This window comes from Microtus oregoni, unplaced genomic scaffold (assembly GCF_018167655.1).
Source record: "Microtus oregoni isolate MIOR12 unplaced genomic scaffold, Mior012 000045F_ref0000178, whole genome shotgun sequence".
Lineage (NCBI taxonomy): Eukaryota > Metazoa > Chordata > Mammalia > Rodentia > Cricetidae > Microtus > Microtus oregoni.
This window is the reverse complement of record NW_024543219.1, coordinates 492,828-511,165: the sequence shown is the minus strand read 5'-3', so window position 1 is coordinate 511,165 and position 18,338 is coordinate 492,828. Positions and strand designations below refer to the sequence as shown.

The following is an 18,338-nucleotide window of genomic DNA, read 5'->3' as shown; positions in this document are numbered from 1 at the left end:
TCTGAGTAGTCCATGTAATTCTTATCCTTGTTTCTCGGTAGAAAAAGATGATCCCCCCCTCCTGTTTTTAAAAGCAAGGTTTGCCTTTGATTTTCTCTGGTTAAATATGCTATAGTAATTAAATGTGGTAGGGAAAGGCCTACCTGTTGATGTTCTCTGCTCTTTTCTGTTTTTTTTTTTTTTCCATTTTGGTCCCTGGTGTTTTTTGTTTGCTATTTTATTTAGGTTTTTATTGTTTTTGAGATATCTCATGGTGTAGTCCATGACGCCTTGGAACTTAGGTCTTCTTGCCCCAGCCTTGCGGGGAGGGGTGCCGACACATGCTATTGGCTAGTGTTTTTTCATTTGGGAACTTGTCAGCCATTGTGACAAACATTTTCTTCTATTGTTCTCATTATTTATATTTCACAACTTTGTAGTTATCCTACAAATCTTGGATAGTTTTATCTATTTTTCATTCTTTTCTTTCTTCGTATTTCTGTTTTATTTTCCCCCAAAGTCAGAGTCTCACTGTATAGCCCGGGCTTGCCTCCCACAACTTGTGTTCCCCATGCCTCTGCTTCCAGAATGCAGCTTTATGCCCTGGCGTTTCTGATTTAAACGCTTCTGTTGACATTGCTTCTAGCTCTGTGATTCTTTGCTCAACAATTCTAAGTCTGTGAGCCCTTTCGAGGCATTCGTCATTTCTGTCACTGTGTTTTTAGTCTCCTCCATATCCTTTTGATCTGAAGTTCCTTCCTTCTGCATACGTTAGCCATCTGTTCTGGTGACATTCTCTACTTTTTCCTTTAGAGACCTTAGGATGTTAATTATAATTGTTTCATAGCCCTGTCTGTTCATGTCCACCTCCCTGCTGTGTCTGAGACAGGCTCTAGGATTGCTTTGTCTCCTCTTACTGCTGTTGCAGATAAATAATAACAAATTGAAAAGACTAGTGAAAACAAGGCAGTTTTTAACATTCCATCCTGCAGAAAGGGAACTAGCATAGAAAAATGTGTGATGTGATGATGGTTTTTAAAGTGGCCCTCCATACAGGAAATCCCTAGCTTCTTTGTAAGCCAGAATTTGTCTCCTCTCCAGATTGCTCATCTTACTCAGGACAAAAATGCCATATCTGATGAATAATTTAGGGTTTAAGACTGCCCATTTTCTGACGGGGGCTCAGTCACGTGGCAGACTGCCTGCGATTCTCCTGCTCTGAGAGATCTGAGACAAGCGGGCACCAGCCACCAGCAAGGGCATGCTTATCTCACGACTCTGCTGAACTCCGAGCACGCCTCATACTGCAAATGGATCACGACACTCTGTCTCTCTCCTACAGAAACCACCAGGCATTTAGCCTGTAAAGAGAAAAATGCCATTTGGCTAACACGTCAGCAGGTCCAGCTCAGGATTGGGCGCTCCATGCTTTGGGCCCTGGTGAGGGCATTGAGTACAACAGCTGAGCTTGAAGTCTGTGAGTGGCTTGAGTCCTTGGGTGACCTCCACAACGTCTCCCAGCCTCTCCCTTCCTGGAAGATGAGTCTGGAGATTGTATTTCTACATCATTTCTACCCCTCAGCTCCCTGCTCTTTGCTTGTGTTTTGATTAAGCAGTTTCTTTTGAGGGCAGGCCACAGTAAGAGCAGAATGTTCTAGCAGTATTTCAGGATTCCTTTTCTTCTCCCACTACTGGCAGGAGGCATTTTTCTCCATGTTAACTTTGTGAACTGCAAGACACATGTAAGTAAACACGCAAGTGTGGGGTACTGTACAAGACTAGGGAGTTGTGGCTCACTACCTGCCTCTCCTGTTTTGGGGAAGCCATTTGCTGTGTAACCCGGGCACTGGAGGGCCCTGATGCTCTTCCATTTGTTCAGCTCCCGCTGTTAGCTGTGGTGGTGGCCTTGGGCTCCTCGAGTGTCTGACCAGAAGCCTGGCACTTCCTTCCTTCTCACCAGGTATTTCTTCTCCTGGTCTCATGGTGTTCCTCTCTAAGCAGTGGTGGCTCTGTCTGTGCTGTCTCCTTCCACCCCTTCTCTCTACAAGTCCTGGGAGCTGCCCTTGATCAGATGGTGATCACTTGGCTGTGGCCTCTGCGGGGCCTCCTCCCACAGCTGCAGCAATACCTCCTTGTTGGTCCTGAAGGTCTCAGGTTTCACGACTGCTTTAAAGGTGTGCCTTTGAATTGTACGGTTCCTTCCTCCTCCCACAGTCTTTCTTCTCTGGCATCCAGGGCAAAGTCACCTTTTCCTCTGTGCACGGTTGTGTGTGTCCTAGGCAGTCTGGCTCTCAGTTCTTCCCACTGCCTCATTCACACAGTCCCGCCTCCTCTGCATCTCACAGGAGAGCAGAGTAACATGTCTTTCCCAGCCCTGATGTCCCCTAGCACTTCAGCCCCTCATCAGCTGGCCACCTGAAGCTCCGGAGGAGCCCTCTCTACTCTTCCTGCTCTCTTACAACCTGTTTCTCACATTGTCCAACCTGCGCCATTCCAGGCCTCATCTCTGACTGCACCACAGGCAGTCCCTGAGATGGAACGTGCAGTGTTGTAACTTCTGTTTACATGTATTCATTCTTATTTCAACTCACAGACAACTTCTTTGAGCTTTTGGTGTAGTGGAATAATAATAGCACATGCATATGGTTTATAGATGCTTTGCAGTGAGGCTGAGTCCCCAAGTCACTTTACTGATGGAGTCCAGCAGTTCACAGAGCACAGCCTGCAGAATGCATGCCTGCTTCCTCAGCATTCTCTCTCCACCCCCTCCTCCTCCCTCCATGTTATCTTCATACCCTTTTCTGTTTCTCTCTGCATTATGAATGGTGCATGTTTAGCCACATCATGTCGTCATATTTCGGTCATGCTGCTGCTTCCGCTCATTCCCCAGTGTGAATTCCTCCCTGGTTCTCCCTGTACTCTACAAGCAGATCCCCTTCTCACCCTGTGGACTGCTTGCCATCATTCGTTCCCACGTCTGTTGAGCACCAGCTCTAAACTTGCTGCTGCAGATTCGGCACATGCTGTTGTAGCTCCTCATTCCTGCTCCGACTTTGTGGGCAGCAGCCTTGTGTGAGGACTCCACTGCAGTATCACTCTGAGCACCCAGATTTGCTTTCCTGGACGACAGATCAGAAACCATGTTGTGTGTTTGGATTTCATTACCAAATCTGTTTGGTGCAATTTAAATTTACTCTTGTGTCCAGATATTCTATGTAGCATTAATTTTTATTTTATATAAAATTATATAGTTAGATATATAAACATGTTTATATTTTATATAGAATATATAGTTAGAGTGAGAAAGTAGAAATGTAATGAGCATCTACATTTTTTCCTCAAGTTATTATTTTTGACTGAGGCTATAAATTTTGGCCTGATATGATGATTCAGAAATAAACATTTGAATGATGTATTTGCATCTGCTTGGTTATGTTGGAATACATAGAGCATATAAAATATTATTTGGGGATGAAAGTAACTGTGCTTACCAGTTACGCTATCTAAAAGATGTGTATAGTCACAGAATATATGCATTTTAATATGGTATCTCTGGCATTTTTTCCATAAACAAATATTTTTCCAGTTGTGAACTTTAAAATGATTTAGCATGCTTTAAATTTTATTTAGTTTTTGTTCAATAGTTTTGTATACAACTCATCTTTTTTAAATGATGTATTTTATAAAGTGAGGTCCTTATGATTGACACTGTTCACATTTTGCCTATAAGTATATATTAAAGAATGTGTGTGTGGCTGCGTCACCGAGACTAAATAATAAGGTCATTGAAAGCTTAAACATAGAAGAGGTCAAGATTAAGGAATGATGGGCCAGTGAGATGGCTCAGCAGGTAACGCTGCCCCAGAGCCCCCAGTGGGAGGAAAGAACCAACTCCTAAAGTTGCCCTCTGACCTCTGCTGGCATGCTCTCCTTTGTGTTCTCTCTCTCTTCTCCTCCCTCCTTTCCTCCCGACATAACAACCAAACATACTCTAATAAAACATACTCACAGACTCTAATAAAAAATACACTTAGTACAGGGACTACATCTACCCTGATTACTATAGTACTATTGATGCTAGAAATAGAAGATGCTCATCTTTCTAGAGAAAAGGGAGTTGAGTAGCGCTCAAATGATAGAAATATAGTGGCCCCTTGGTGTCACGGGGGGAGGGGTGACTTCATGGCTCCTTGTGGATGTGCAAATCCAGTAGTAGAATGGCCTCCTGCTTGCATGGGCCCTGGCATGGCCTCCCAGAGAATTCACCTGTCTCCTTACACTACCTGGTTCAGTGGTCATTATCCTTAGTTGTCCGTAGGATAAGGAGAAAAAAAAATTAACAAAAAATAGTCCATACATGTAGGAAATGAGTGACATTCTGAGTGGATGTGTCTTGTTTGACATGGCCCTGTCAGGGACCAGTTCCTCAGCCCTATGAGAGCGGCAAAGGGTTCCCCAGGTTAGGCTCAAAGGGATGTCAGCAGTGTGTGCAGAAACGTCCACCATAGCTTTCTCCCTCAGGATATTTATGGCCTAGAGACTGTGCCTACCAAGACTAGCTAAGTCTGTCTCCTCGTTCTGCTGTATTTGGTAACCCTACCTCCTTGTTTATCTGTATGTAATAACCCATCTCCTTGTTCAGCTGTATGCAATAACCCTGCCTTCCTGCTCAACTGTATAGAATACACACGTTGAGCTTTTGAAGTGCTATGGATTCTCCATCAGAGAGCCCAGGCTACCCAATCCCAGCTTTTTTTGAATGTATGTTCTTTCTTCATTTCCTCATTGCCCTAGTCAGGCAGGGTTCTAGGATCCAAGCCTTGCAAGGCTGGGGCTCACACAAGTTCCAAAACCCAGTTCATACATCTGACATATCCTCCACTCCCCACCCACCCACGTGTTTTCCGCTGCAGTTGTTTGAGTTGCTGGATGCAGGACTACAGACTACAGACTGCCAACTATACCCTCTTTCTGTGAATTATTTTTTGCCACTCTGGTCTTAAGTATAAATGAACAGTTAACTGAATATATTTTCTGGGAGTAAATTGAAGAAACACTGTTGACCTCTCTTCCTTCTCTTAGGTATAATATTGAGCCCAGTTTATATTGCCCGTTTTTCTCCCTTGGAGCTTGCATGGAAGGCCTGAACATCTTATTTAACAAACTGTTGGGCATCACCTTGTATGCTGAGCAGCCTGCAAAAGGAGAGGTGTGGTGTGATGATGTCCGGAAACTGGTAAGCTTCCCCGGCTGTGTCAGTGAGTCCCAGCAGTTTCTCCTTTGAGGTAATTGTATTCTGACAGAGCGCCCCAGCTCATTTCTCTTTCATAAAAAGTTCAAGCATCACTTCTGATTTAGGACCTTGCATGAAGAACCTAAACGTAGAACAACCAGGTTTGTTCTTCCAAACAGGTGTTCTTAGGAAACCGGGTAAACCGCTGATTTTCCTTCACATGCTTCGACACGGTCATGAACTCTACTTGTAAACAGTTCGCTATTCCTGACTATATAATGTCAACGCCTGTCCCTTTGTAGTTCCCACATGCATTGTTCTCCTTCTTGTCGGTCTCTTTCATGGGTTTGCAGTGGTCTTTGCATCAGACATTAATTTGATCCCGTTTCTGATTTATTTGACTTTGGTGACAACTTCAAGCCTGACCTTTTGCTTTTCTCCTATTAAGACCCACTTTACTTGGGGTGTGAATATTTAAAATTTTTCTTCAGGAGGTTTTGTGGCTTTCTTGCCCCCATATTAATTTATCCCATAGGTTTCATGGGGCAGTGACATTTACCTCTTGCTTGCATGATAGCTATGCTTACTTCACTGTGTGCCCAGTCATGTCAGCTGCCTTGCTGCCCCTTGGCCATGTTTTGGGCTTGGGATAGGTATGAAGCAGTTCAAGCTAGGAGAGCTCTATCTCTGTTGTTACCCACAAAAGATCTCGTCATGTTATTAACTTCCTAGACGGCACAGGTTAGGGAAAAGTCAGTATGTAGTAGAAGGGAAAGCCAGTAACAGGCTAGAGGATAGATGCAGGTGGTGCCTGGGGTAGCATCAGGTCCATGGTGTTCATTGTCATCTTCTGGGTGCCTTGAATCACTGTGGGTACCCAGGAGATGCTCTCTAGGTGCTTGCCACACGAGTGGTGAATGAATATACTTGCTTGAAAATTTAGAACAATGAATTGGAGCTCACTCTCGTAGAATCACTAAGTTCAGAAAAACAGACAAGATGGAGCTGAGTGTGCATAGGGAACAGAGTTGTGTCCAAACACTCGTATCAATTGCATAAGATAGGGAAGGAAAAGAATTCGCCACTAACATTGTCAAGCCAGCCTTTCGGGTTGTTTTGAGAACAGTCCTCTGTGCAGAGCTGTGGCTGCTGCAATTAGTTAATGCAGAGGAGGGGCACATGGGACACAGGGCCCCAAGGAGGATGTGTTCTCCTGAACATGGGATTCTCAAGTCAAATGATTCAGAGCTGGGGCAAAATAGGTGAAGAACTTGAGCAAGTTGGGATGTAAAATGTAATTAAAATAATCATGGCTGACTATGAGTATTTAATATACAGGGCCCTGTGTTCTATTTTGGGAGTTTTGGTGAGATCATTGACCATTGAATTTGAACTTGTATTCTAGGCTGTTGTTCATGAATCTGAAGGGTTGCTGGGGTACATTTACTGTGATTTTTTCCAGCGAGCCAACAAGCCGCATCAGGTAAGCCTTCCTTTTACAAGCTGCCTTGTCTAAAAGTGGCCAGCAGTTTATCAGTATGAATGTGAACTTTATATGTCATTTGTATAATATCTGAAGGCACTAAAGAGTTACCAAATATGTAAATGTGAAAATAGGATAGAATTGGACAGTAAAACAGGTCATGAGGAGAACTGCGTGGACTCATACGTGCTGTTTGAATCTGGAATGATATTAACTAAACTAATAATTAGGATTGGTGACTTTTTACAAGCTCTTAATTTTGAAAACCAGCACATAAACACTTTGTATATTCACACCTTTTAATGTTCACCCCGGCCTTCTGAATTGGGCTTTAACACTAAGGGAAACTAAGGCCAGTGAAGTTTTGCACTTGCCCAGGACACAGTTCTTAGGTCTTCACCCTAAAATTCTGTCTGGAGCCCCAGCTCTCAGCCCCGCTCTATGACAGACAGTTGTCTACTTAGCGCTGTCAACCTGACACAGCCTAGAGAGGCTCAGTTGAGTGATTGTCTTTACCAGGTTCATCTGTGGGCATGTCTGGGCGGGGTTGTCTTGAATGCTAACTGGTATAGAAGAGCTCAGCCTCTGTGCTTGGTACCATCCCTAGCCAGGTGGTCTTGGGCTGTATAAGAAAGCATGAGCGAGTAAGCTAGCAAGCAGTGTTACTGCATGGTCTTTCTGCTTCAGTTCCTGTCCTGACCTCCCTCAGTGACAGACCTGAAAGTGTAAGCTTGTTTTCCCCCAGCTGCTGGGCCCACGGAAGCTGTTGTGCTGCCAGTTAGTTCACGGTGTGGGAAGCACACAGCTTGCTTCGGCTTCTTTCACTGTGCACTAGATTTCCCCACAGGTCACCTTCAGCATTTTCATGCAACTCGTTGGGAAATACCATGACTTTAGGCTACCAATTACAATAGCAACAACTAAAAAAACAAACAGGAAAATGATAGCTGTCATTTAGTAGTGATCCACAGTTTCCAAAGCGTTTGAACAGAAGTGAGCCTGGGAGGTGGGCTCAGACTGGGATTTGACAGGTAGCACTCCACATTCTGTAGATCAGGTTTATAGTGATTTGTTTAGGAATAAACGAGAGGACCAGAGGACAAGTCAACAGTCTCTGCGTCCCAGCTTTCCCGCTTTCTTGAGTGGGTGGCCTCTGACAATCAGTTGGGTTCAGACCCAAGCGGCAACATATCCAGCGAGTGTGTTTGGATGCAGAATTTGACATTTCAGTTGTCTGTCCCCATGTCCTTGTGAAGGAGTGACAGTATATCTGCTCCAGACTTCTGGCTACCCAGGAGGAGGGATGGCAGACTGAAAGACTTTCTGTTGCTTGCCTGACGCAAAGCAGGGCCATCAGCGCTTCTTCCCACCCACTGTTAACACTTCTGTGTGGGTCTCAGCTCTTCAGTGCCTGTACCCAGCACTGGTCATGTCAGGGCAATGCATGCTTTTGGAGTTAGCTGAGTGAATGAGTTAGTAGGTTAACGATTAAGGTTTTAGAAAAAAATAAATATATAGGATAAAAATTGAGTAAGTTATAAGTCTGAACTCACACATTTCTGTAGAGTTTTATATCTAGGCTTGTTCTTTAGAGTGTCCAACACCTTTGTCTCTGCTTGTTTGCCTTCTCAAAGGACTGCCACTTCACCATCCGAGGGGGCAGATTAAAGGAAGATGGAAGCTATCAGCTCCCAGTCGTCGTTCTGATGCTGAATCTTCCTCATTCCTCCAGGAACTCCCCCACCTTATTAACTCCTGGGATGATGGAGAATCTCTTCCATGAGATGGGACATGCCATGCATTCAATGCTTGGACGAACTCGGTACCAGCATGTCACTGGTGAGGAAGGCTTGTTCCGGGAGTCTGTGGTGATTTCTAGTGTCTGGCCATTGCTTCCTGAGTCTTTTATCTTAGATGAGTTTCTAGGTCCTTTCCTGCTGCTCTCTCGACGGGAGGAAGACTCAGTTGTCAGTCTTGAGCTTTTGCATGTATATATTGTCTGATGTCCCAGGGAGCGTACACTTGTGTGTGTAAGATTAGGACGTGTCATCTCAGTTGCTGGCACAGCTACAAGTGAAAATTCCTTTTCATTTATAAAACTCCATGGATTTTGTTACGAGACAAAATAAATTATTTCTTAAAAGTATGAAGTATCTTTTACCTGTGCTACTACTGTACAATATTTTAATTATGCTTCATGAACTTTAATGATGACATTGAGGATTTTATTCTTAGCTTTCTTGTCTCTTAAATTTTTTGTTTTAAATTTTTTGGAGACAAAGTCTCTAGTAACCTAGGCAGGCCTTGAACTCACTGTGTAACTCAGACTGGACTCGAACTCCTCATCTTCTTGCCTCCACCTCCCAGTTCCTGGGAATACAGGTGTGCACTACCACACTGGCTCCACTTCATCTGTAGTCTCCAGCTCCCTACTGTCAGTGGTCAGCATTCCTTGCTTATTAACAGTTCTGAACACACAGAACATGGGCAAAGAAAAGATGTTTGAAAAGAGTGTGCGTGGGTTGACTGGAACAATACGGTGTCACCAAGAGGGTCTTAGGGGATTTGTTTCCTTAAGGAACTTTGAATTTAAAATATTGATTTTTCTTTCCAAGGATTGACTTTGTAACAAAGCAGGAAGTAGCTTAAATAAAGCCCTTTGAAAACATGGAGGCTAAAAGCATTTGGTAATGGAATTCATTGCATTAAATACAAATGCCTTAATTGTTGTAAGAGGGTTTTAATTTGTATTTCATGTCAAGCTGGTATAGCAGAAGACAAGCTATGTGCGGAGGGTGTGAGCTCTTGCTTTGTAAGATATTTTGGCAGCTGTGCAAATACTTTGTTTTACTTTTTATATAAAGAAAAAATATAGGATTATAATAAATTTTTCTGCAAATATGTACAAATATATTATAGAAGTAAAATATTGATTCAATAAATTAAAGCTTATCATAGTTCATCAGAAGTACAAATAGAAGTTTAAAAACTGCATATAATATGAAAGACAAACATGTTGATTTAACTCCGATTTTTCTTCTCCCCATTTTAGGGACCAGGTGCCCGACGGACTTTGCAGAAGTTCCGTCTATTCTAATGGAGTACTTTTCAAATGACTACCGGGTAGTCAGCCAGTTTGCCAGGCATTATCAGACGGGGCAGGTAGGAACCACTAATACAGGCTAATCCTTCCTAATCCAGAAATTCAGAATTGAAAACTGAACACTTACACAATTACAAGTAGACAGTCACAGACCTGAAATCAGGCAGCAGGTCATAGTCAAAACCCAACACACAAAACAAAATGCCTCCTAAAGTGGTCCCCCTGTATATTTGTAAGGTAACACTTCTCTTCATCCGCGGTCCTGTTAAGAGTTGGGTTCTGTTCCTAAACTGTGTTAGCTGTGTATGTGCAAACACCATCAACCTGAAAAGCTCAGAATCTGAACTAGCAGGTCCGGCTACAGGCATTTTGGATAAGTAGTTCTGCTACTGTGTTGTGCGCTGGGGTGCCATGATTGGCTTTTATGGTCTCCTGCATAATGTTGAACATTTTGTGCTTCTTTCCTTTGTTTTCTCAGGCCCCACCCCGCAAGCTGTCAAATCTTATTCCCAGCACACAGTCATATACAGAAAACTAGCTACCCTTTATCTGCTGCCAAGTCATCTGCTCTTGTTCCCATCTACAAGGAAAGCCCCATGTCCCTACTTTGCCCTTAGCAACTTTATTATCTGAATGGTATGAAATCTGAAAATTCCTTAATTCAAGTGTGTGTGTGTGTGTGTGTGTGTGTGTGTGTGTGTGTGTGATGCATTGCAATTTTAAACAACTTCCAAGTTAACAGGAGAGTTCCCACGAGTATGACTGATGGTATGTCGCCCTTGAATGACCTACATGTGTTTTTGTCTTGTTTTTGTTGTTGTTGTGCTGTGGTGCTAGGGATCTAGCCCACAGCCTTGCACATGCTAGCCACGTGTTCTGCCATTGAGCGACATCCCTACCCACTGTCCCATGCACACTGGAAAACACATTCTTGTCCTCTGAGCATTTCCCATCATAATGTGCCCTGCTTCACATTGCTCTTTGCATCTCTTGGCCCCAGACTTTTGCCTAGTCCTGGGGTGGGAGAGAGTGAAAGGAATTAATCGAGTTAGGAGGAAACGAAGGGCGGATCCCACCTTTGTTTTCATCTTCTTCTGACTATCTCCAGATGTGGATGTGACTTGATTGTCTTTTAGAGGGCTTGATTCTATTTTCATCAACTCTTGAAGAGCAGATGTGTTTCTAGGTAGCTAATCTGAATGAGTCTTCATTATAATCTAGTATAGTTATTAAAATGGCAAAATTAAAGGTGTTGTTGCGGAGAGTTGTTTGGGGATTACGTAGGCATAGTCAGTGGTGTGGTAGCACATACTCCTGCGAATAGTGCGGCCATTGATAGCTGCATGCTGGGGTTTGAGTGTGCTAGGAATTTAGTAATTGCTTTCTTCATAAGGTCTATGGAGTAGATCCACGTGCTGCCTACCCAGGACAGCAGACAGCAGGGTTCAGACTGCCTAAGGGTGCAGGGCGTGACTAGAAGAGGGTAATGAATACCAGAGGTCATGGAGAATGGTGTAGGAAGGAGGCTCTGCACCAGCTCTCACTAGCCCTGTCTGTTCTGTTAAGGGCAGGCTAAGGATGTGAGCCTCAGCCAGAAAGTTCCGACTGAGTTTATGCTTCATGCCAGTCTCCACATCCCACAGTTACAGGTACAAGTCAGGCAGTATCCAAGCCTCTTGACTTCAGTTCCGGAGGCCAAGACAAGATGAGCTGTTTTGGCTAGAAAGAATCCCCCCCAAAGGCCTGAAAGTCCTCACAAGAGCTTGTGGAAGACTTGGGGGTACAGGTAGCAGGAATGGGGGAAAGGCCTGGGCGAAGGACTTGGGTAAGCAGGAGTAACCTAATAAGGGAGGAAGTGAGGAGAGTCTTCACGGGGAATGACATCAACAAATGATTACTTTTCAGAAGTGTCTGGCATCAAGAAGTGACAGGTGGGGATGATGGTCTGGAGTCTAAGGGAACAGTTGACTTAGTGAGCTGTACAGAGTTCTGAGGAGCAGGCTGGAAGCATTGCATATCTTAGGGCATTTTGTATGAGCTGCTCTGTGAGCAGGCCCAGCTCATCTTTCCCACCTCTGGCCTGCCTGCGCTTGTCTGGAAGCTGCTCCTGTGTGTACTCTTCTCCACACACACCTCAGCCCAGTGCAGTGTACACCGGACTTTGCTGCTCCCATTCCTGGGCGCCTACTGCTCTTGGCCACTGACTTACACACAGCTCCGCCCCACTTGCTGGCTTCCCCAGATGCTACCTTTAAACTGTGGCCTCAATCAGCCCTTAGCTGTGAGGGCTGGAAGGTCTCTAGGTGGATGATAAGGGTGATCCTGACCACTGCTTTCCAGCTTAGGGATGACAGTGTGGGGTGGGGCAGTTTTGTGGGATTTCCTAGAAGCACAAGGCCCCCAGAGGCCTGGAAAGCCTCACAAGTAGAGAACTTAAGGTAGCAGGGATGGCCAGAGAATAGGGCAGAAGAGGGAGAGAAGAACTAGTCAGGGAAACTCCTTTAGATAGTGGAGTCAAAGGTGGACATTCCATGTCAGAGGACTCCATACGGCTGAAGTTTAAAGAGAAGTTGTCAGGTTCTTATTTGAATGTATTAGTGTGTGACATTGTTGCCCAGAAGGCATTAACAATACAAACTTAAAATCTAGAAGTTAAAAGGGCCCTTCCAGTGTGTGGGACCAATGACAAAGTGATGTCTGGAGGAAGGGAAATTAGTAGTTACCAGTGGAGGGAAAACAGAAAGTGCAATTCAGCAATGCAGGACTGAGAACAAGGGTTCCCAGGTAGCTCAGAAGGACATGAAACTTTCAGAGTCACGGTGGTTTTGTGGTTTTGTTTTTTGTTGCTTTTCTTGGTATGTGCCTGCATGTGTGAAGTCTTGGGTCCAAATTCATCATTGGCACTAATGTCAGTTTCAAACAGGCAGAGGATTGGAGAGGGCCCAGAGCCACTGCACAGCAGGTGGGGGAATATTCAACAAAGGGAGGGGGGTCCCTCAGGAAGAAGAGCCTTTTCAGCACTTAGGAGGGAGAGTAACAGGTATTGGGAGTTCAAGACCAGCGTGGAGACCCTATCTCAGAAAAATGAAAAAGCCCCTTGAAGAAGATAGTTTTAAAAAACAGCAGTAGGCCCTGAATGCACTCCAAGGTAGACACGCTTCAGGGAAGCATTAAGCTGCTTTGGATTAATTTCACACTCAGACTCAGAAGTCATGTCCAGTGCCCTTCAGGACTTGCCGACACAGTCTAAGGAATTTAAAGTAATTTTGTGATTTCATGGAGAATACAAAGCATGCCCACAGGCAAGAGACATATAAATCAATGCTCTTAGATCCTCAGAGGGCTCGCCTCTTCTTGTTCTAATTAAAACACCCTGTGGCTGATCCTCCTTTTATTTTAAAGGCAGTTCTAGCCGTAAGAATACAGAGTTAATTACTAAATCCAGCTCTTTATAAATAAATGATAGATGAGCTCAGGACAGTGTCTTCATGTTTAATATCCTGTCCAGTTGCTTTCAGGAAAGGATCTATCCTCCTTCTATGAGGCATATTCTAGAAAGTTTGCAGAGTCCACGGTAATCTTTCAGGAATTCACTGACATTGGCTAGATGGGAGTGCAGCCAGTGAATTCCTTAAGCTGGAAGAATTAGACGTTGGCTTTTGTGATTCATAGGTGCTGTGCACAGATCAGGTGACAAACACTGGAGGCGTTCATTTGACAGTGTCCCCACAAATTCATCACCTCTTGGATCACATTTGAGGACCTGTGGCACTGAATGTCCCTCTCCTCTCTGCTTATTGGTTCCAGCCTTTGGTCCTTTACATATATTGTGTGTAAGTATTGAATCACCTATAGGCAGCCTATGCTTCTAGGGGCATGCTCTTTATCCTCAGTAAACCTTTCTAATAGGCAACCTCCTTTTCTTCTGAAGCTGCTGTCCTTTGTTGTTTACTCATCTGTATTTAATGGCAGATGTGTCTCCCTGCCCCCAAGTCCATCATAAAATCACAAGCAGTCTTCATAATTACCGGGTTAAGATAGTCTTAGCTTCTACACCCAGTATTAAAAATATTAAGCATTTCTGGACTTGATTCCTGACCTCTGACCTGCTCCCAAAATACCTCCCTAGGAAGTGAGGTGTGCCCAGAGTTTTCCTTTCTTTCTCTACCGATTCCTAAACGGCAGGATCACTTTGTACCATCTTAGGGGTTATAATCTTTTCATATCAGACTTTAGGTAAACTTTTAAAATTGAGCCCAAGGGTAGTGGTTAGGGTTAGGGTTTCCTTTGTTCCAAGATTCTTTCCCCATCTCACTTTTTCAGAGTAGAATTTTCTTTTTTAAGCCCAGGACTCTGACTGAATTGAAGTAGCCAAGTTCCTAGGAAGACCAGATAGCTGCTGTACACTCTGTGTGTAACAGTAATCCCCCATTTCCAAGTTTTTAGTTTGTAGATTGTATTATCATTGACATTCAAACTGCCTTGTTTGGAGCAGGGCGGTTTCCCTTCCTCCAGTGACCTGTCACCTAAGGGACAGTCAATGCACTGTGCTCTGTCTTACCTGTAAGTTGTCCTGGTAGGATTTCCACTCACTCTCTGCAGCTCCAGCTTTATAATAAACTCAGTGCCATATGACTAGTTCTCCTCAATTTGTTCCTCAAAAATTTTGTCTGTTCCTTGACCCTTGTGTATTTTCTAGAGATTGTGAAATCAAGTTAGTTTTTTTAAGTATAAGAATTCAGTATTTGTATGTCTGCACCAGCATATTTGTGTATATGGTGTATCTGTGCCATATACTAGTGTTAAGATTGAGTCTTCAAATTTATGACTGGCATAGCTTTTCATTTATCAGGTCTCTTAGGAGTATTGGAATAAAGTTTTAGTGTTTTCTTCCTAAGGCTTTAGCCAACTCTTGCCAGACTTAGTTCTAAAATCTTCAGTAGCCTAGTGTATCAGTCAACTTTCTGTTGCCTGCAAGATGGAGAACTCTCAGCTAGTACTCAAGCACCACGTCTGACTGCATACCACCATGCTCCCCACCATGGTGATAATGGACTAAATCTCTAAATCTTTATGTAAACTAGCCACCCTGAATTAAATGTTTTCTTATAAGAGTTGCATGGTCATGGTGTCTCTTCACAGCTGTAGAAACCCTAACTAAGCAGCCTCTTCATCAGTTACTTCTACTGAGTCTGTGTTTTGTTTTCTTTCTGATCCACATATCTCTTGTTTCTTTTTCTTGCCTCATTCCATTTTTTGAGTAGAAGCTGCATATGAATATGACTTGCCTTGATCCTGATTGATGTTTTTGTTTGCTTGTTTTTGTTCATCCTGGTTTTTAAAGGAATGTTCCTACTGTTTTATCATGAAGGAAGGCACTTATTATTGGTTTGGTAGAGATCCAGAAAAAGTAAATTCCTTCCTATTTTTAGCTTACAAAGTTTTGCTTTTTATTATTATTTTTTTTTACCATTAATGATTGCCATATTCTACCAGATTTTTCCCCCACGTCTTGAGGAATTCAAAAGTGATTAAAAGTGTTAGGAACTAGCAGTAAGGCCCTTTTAAATTCTAGTATTAAGCAGCTTTGGTACTGAATTTTTTAACACAGAACTGACTTCTTGTATTTTTTGAGTAGAGGAGATTCGGGTTTATGAGAGAGATCAGCTAATGACTTTTGCTTCTTTGGTATTGAGTATAGGCCAGTATCTAAAATGAGCTGGTGTGTTAGTGTGTGTTCCTTCTTCTGTTCTCTATGTGTGTGCATGCATGGGCCTGTGTGTGTGTCTGTGTGTGTGTTTAATAAAGCTATAATCATCTGTTTCATAAGGCTTGTCAAAGTTCATCTCTAAAGCCATTTGTGATTTACTTTCCCTGTGGGAAGATTTTTAGAGTGTGGTTCTTTAGTAGTCATTGAGCTCCTTGGATGGACTTTCTTCTTAGTAAGCTTTGCTAAGTTGTAATTTTCTAGAAATTTAACCCAAGTTCTTAAGTTTATTGGCATAGTTATTTGTAGTATTCTTTTATCTTTCGTTTTAGCTTCATCTGTAATTATATCCCTTTCCACATACTTAGTATCGTTTTTCTCCTTTTCTTTCTTTATTAATCTTGGCAGGTGTTTGTCCATCTTATTAATATTTTCAAAGAGGAAATGCTGAGTCTTTTGCTTTGAGTTCACTGATTTTTTTTTTTTTTATAGAATCTCATTACGTAGACTTCATTAGCTCTTGCACTCACTTTGTAGACCAGGTTGGCCTTGAACTCATTGAGGTCAACCTGCCTTTTCCTCCCAAGTGCTGGAATTAAAGGCATGTGCCTCAGCTTCCCTGATTTGTTAAGATGGCATTTAGCTAGTCGTTTAGACTTATACAATTTACACATTTACACTGCATGCTTTCTGCTTAAAATTTCATAATGTGGAACAGGGTCAGGGTCTTAGATGCCCCAACTGTCATCATTCCTCTGCTTTCTACTTTCTCTAGGCTCCATAAAATTGAATAATTATCATTCTATGATTCATATTTAGACTAAAGTCTTCAATGGTGCCCAGTAAACAGAGTGCATTCATGACATGCAAGGGAGGTCGGGTAATTCTACAGTGTTTTCCTTTGGTCTGTAACTATGTCTGACTGAGTGAATGCTGGGAGTCAGTGCTAGCAGTGCTCTGTACTTCATTCAGTATGATAGCGGGTGCCCTGTACTGCTGGAGACCCATGCGACTGACTGGGCCTCAGAGATGAAGTTGCAGAAATGTAAATGAAGCCACTGGACGTATGAGTGCTTATGGCATGGATAAGTTAATTAAATGCTAGAACAGGACACTCTGTTGGATGCCTGGCAGAACCATGGGCGTTTGGGTTGGGTAGTGAACCACCAGCCAAGATGTATAACTCCTGAGTTTATAGTCAGCTTTAGTGTTTTTTTCTTTTATCATTGAGTCATTGAAAGCTGGTCTCAAATTTTCAGAAAGAAATGTTTCATAAACACTTTTGTTTTTAAATAAAAAACAATGATAATCATAGAAAAATCCAAATTGAATGACCATAATAAACAAACGAAATGACTGTAGTTATTGGCAAGCTGTTTTTTAATTGTTGAAATAAGATGTGCACCATGTTCCCATTTATCAATGGCAAAAACTGGAATGGGGGAATCCCTACCTGTCGGTTTGTCTGTCTGTCTGTCTATCTATCTATTTACTTTTGTGTATTTCAAAGCTGAACCTTGGATTTGAAATTTACTTGCACAGTGCTGCAAGCAGCACTGTTCGTGGCGTTTCCAGCATGAGACAGTCACCTGGGCACTGAACGTGTGGTGTGACTCAGCTCCGCATGGGCTGGCAGGAGGAGCCTTGGACACCTGTGGTAGGGCAAGGGGCAAGGCACAGTCCTTTCCTCAGTGCACCTGGGTGCCCTTTGCTGAGCTCCCTCAACCAGCATTGGTTAGAAATGGGCTCCCGGGGAAGTTACCAGAACATTTGGGAGTCCATGCCAGTTTGGGGGAGGCCAGTGCCAAGGTGGACCTAGAGAGGCTGAAAGGAAAAGAACGTGGGTTCACACACAGGATGTAGTAGTTTACAGGTTAACAGGGCGTCATCCTTGTGTGCGTGCTTGTTTCTTTAAGGAGTTTTATGTTTTAGACTATTTTCTTTTCTTGGTTAGAAGTGTGCGTTTAATTCTTTAATCATTTCCAAGTCAGTGCTTTGAATCACTTGAGTTTTCAGACTATGGATAGGACTGAGGACAAGAAGCCCAAGTACTCTTGGGGAACAGGCATACCCTGCAGCAAGGATGACAGGGAATCTGCAGCAGGGGGCTTGACTGATCTGCTGGTGAGCTGGACCTGCTTCCACCACAGAGGAGTGGTCAGACAGGATCCCTGAAAGTCAGTGGGCCCCAGGCCAAGGCCAGGGCCAGGGATAGAGCTCCCTGGATTCCATCCACTGAGTGGATGAAAGGTTAGGTTATATACCTAACTCACTTACATTTTTTTAAAATAAGGCTTTGAGAATTATGCATGCATGTAGTGCATTTTGATCATATATCCACATGTACCCTCCTCTCCCAACTCCTCCAGGTCTAAACCGCTTTTCCAAATGACACATGTAAGGACCTTTAGAGATAAGGGTATTCAACGTACTGTTTGTGGAACATTTAGAACTGAAACTTTTATTTCTTAGATTTGGTGTGCATGTGTGTACATACTTGCGCAGAGGTCAGAGGGCAACCTGTAAGAGTGAGTTCTCCTTCCACTGTGGTTCACAGGGTCATCAGATTTGGCAGCAGGAGCTTTTATCTGCATAGCCATCTTGGCCCCTAGGATTTAACTTTTTACTAATTTTGTCTTTTCTTTTGGTTTCCCAATAGAAGTGGAAAATACACTCTTTATCTCAGATAAAATATGTGCCAAGTAGAAATTTATAGTTGTTGATCTGGAATGTTGGAATTACATGTTTTGAAGATCAGAATTTTCTGTGTGGTTTGAAATGAAAATGCTTTAAATACTGCAGACTTTTTAGTTTTAAAACAAACTTTGTTAGT

General features: G+C 43.1%; 1 protein-coding gene across 3 annotated transcripts in view; it reads left to right on the top strand.

Annotated features, from left to right (window-relative positions):
* LOC121435118 (mitochondrial intermediate peptidase) overlaps positions 1-18,338 on the top strand; it is a 123,685-nt gene that overhangs the window by 35,330 nt on the left and 70,017 nt on the right. For all 3 annotated transcript variants that reach the window (XM_041634208.1, XM_041634207.1, XM_041634209.1), the window contains exons 11-14: positions 5,062-5,215; positions 6,618-6,695; positions 8,330-8,534; positions 9,748-9,857. In XM_041634208.1, the coding sequence (XP_041490142.1) occupies positions 5,062-5,215; positions 6,618-6,695; positions 8,330-8,534; positions 9,748-9,857 (547 nt within the window). The remainder of the gene's footprint in view (positions 1-5,061; positions 5,216-6,617; positions 6,696-8,329; positions 8,535-9,747; positions 9,858-18,338) is intronic.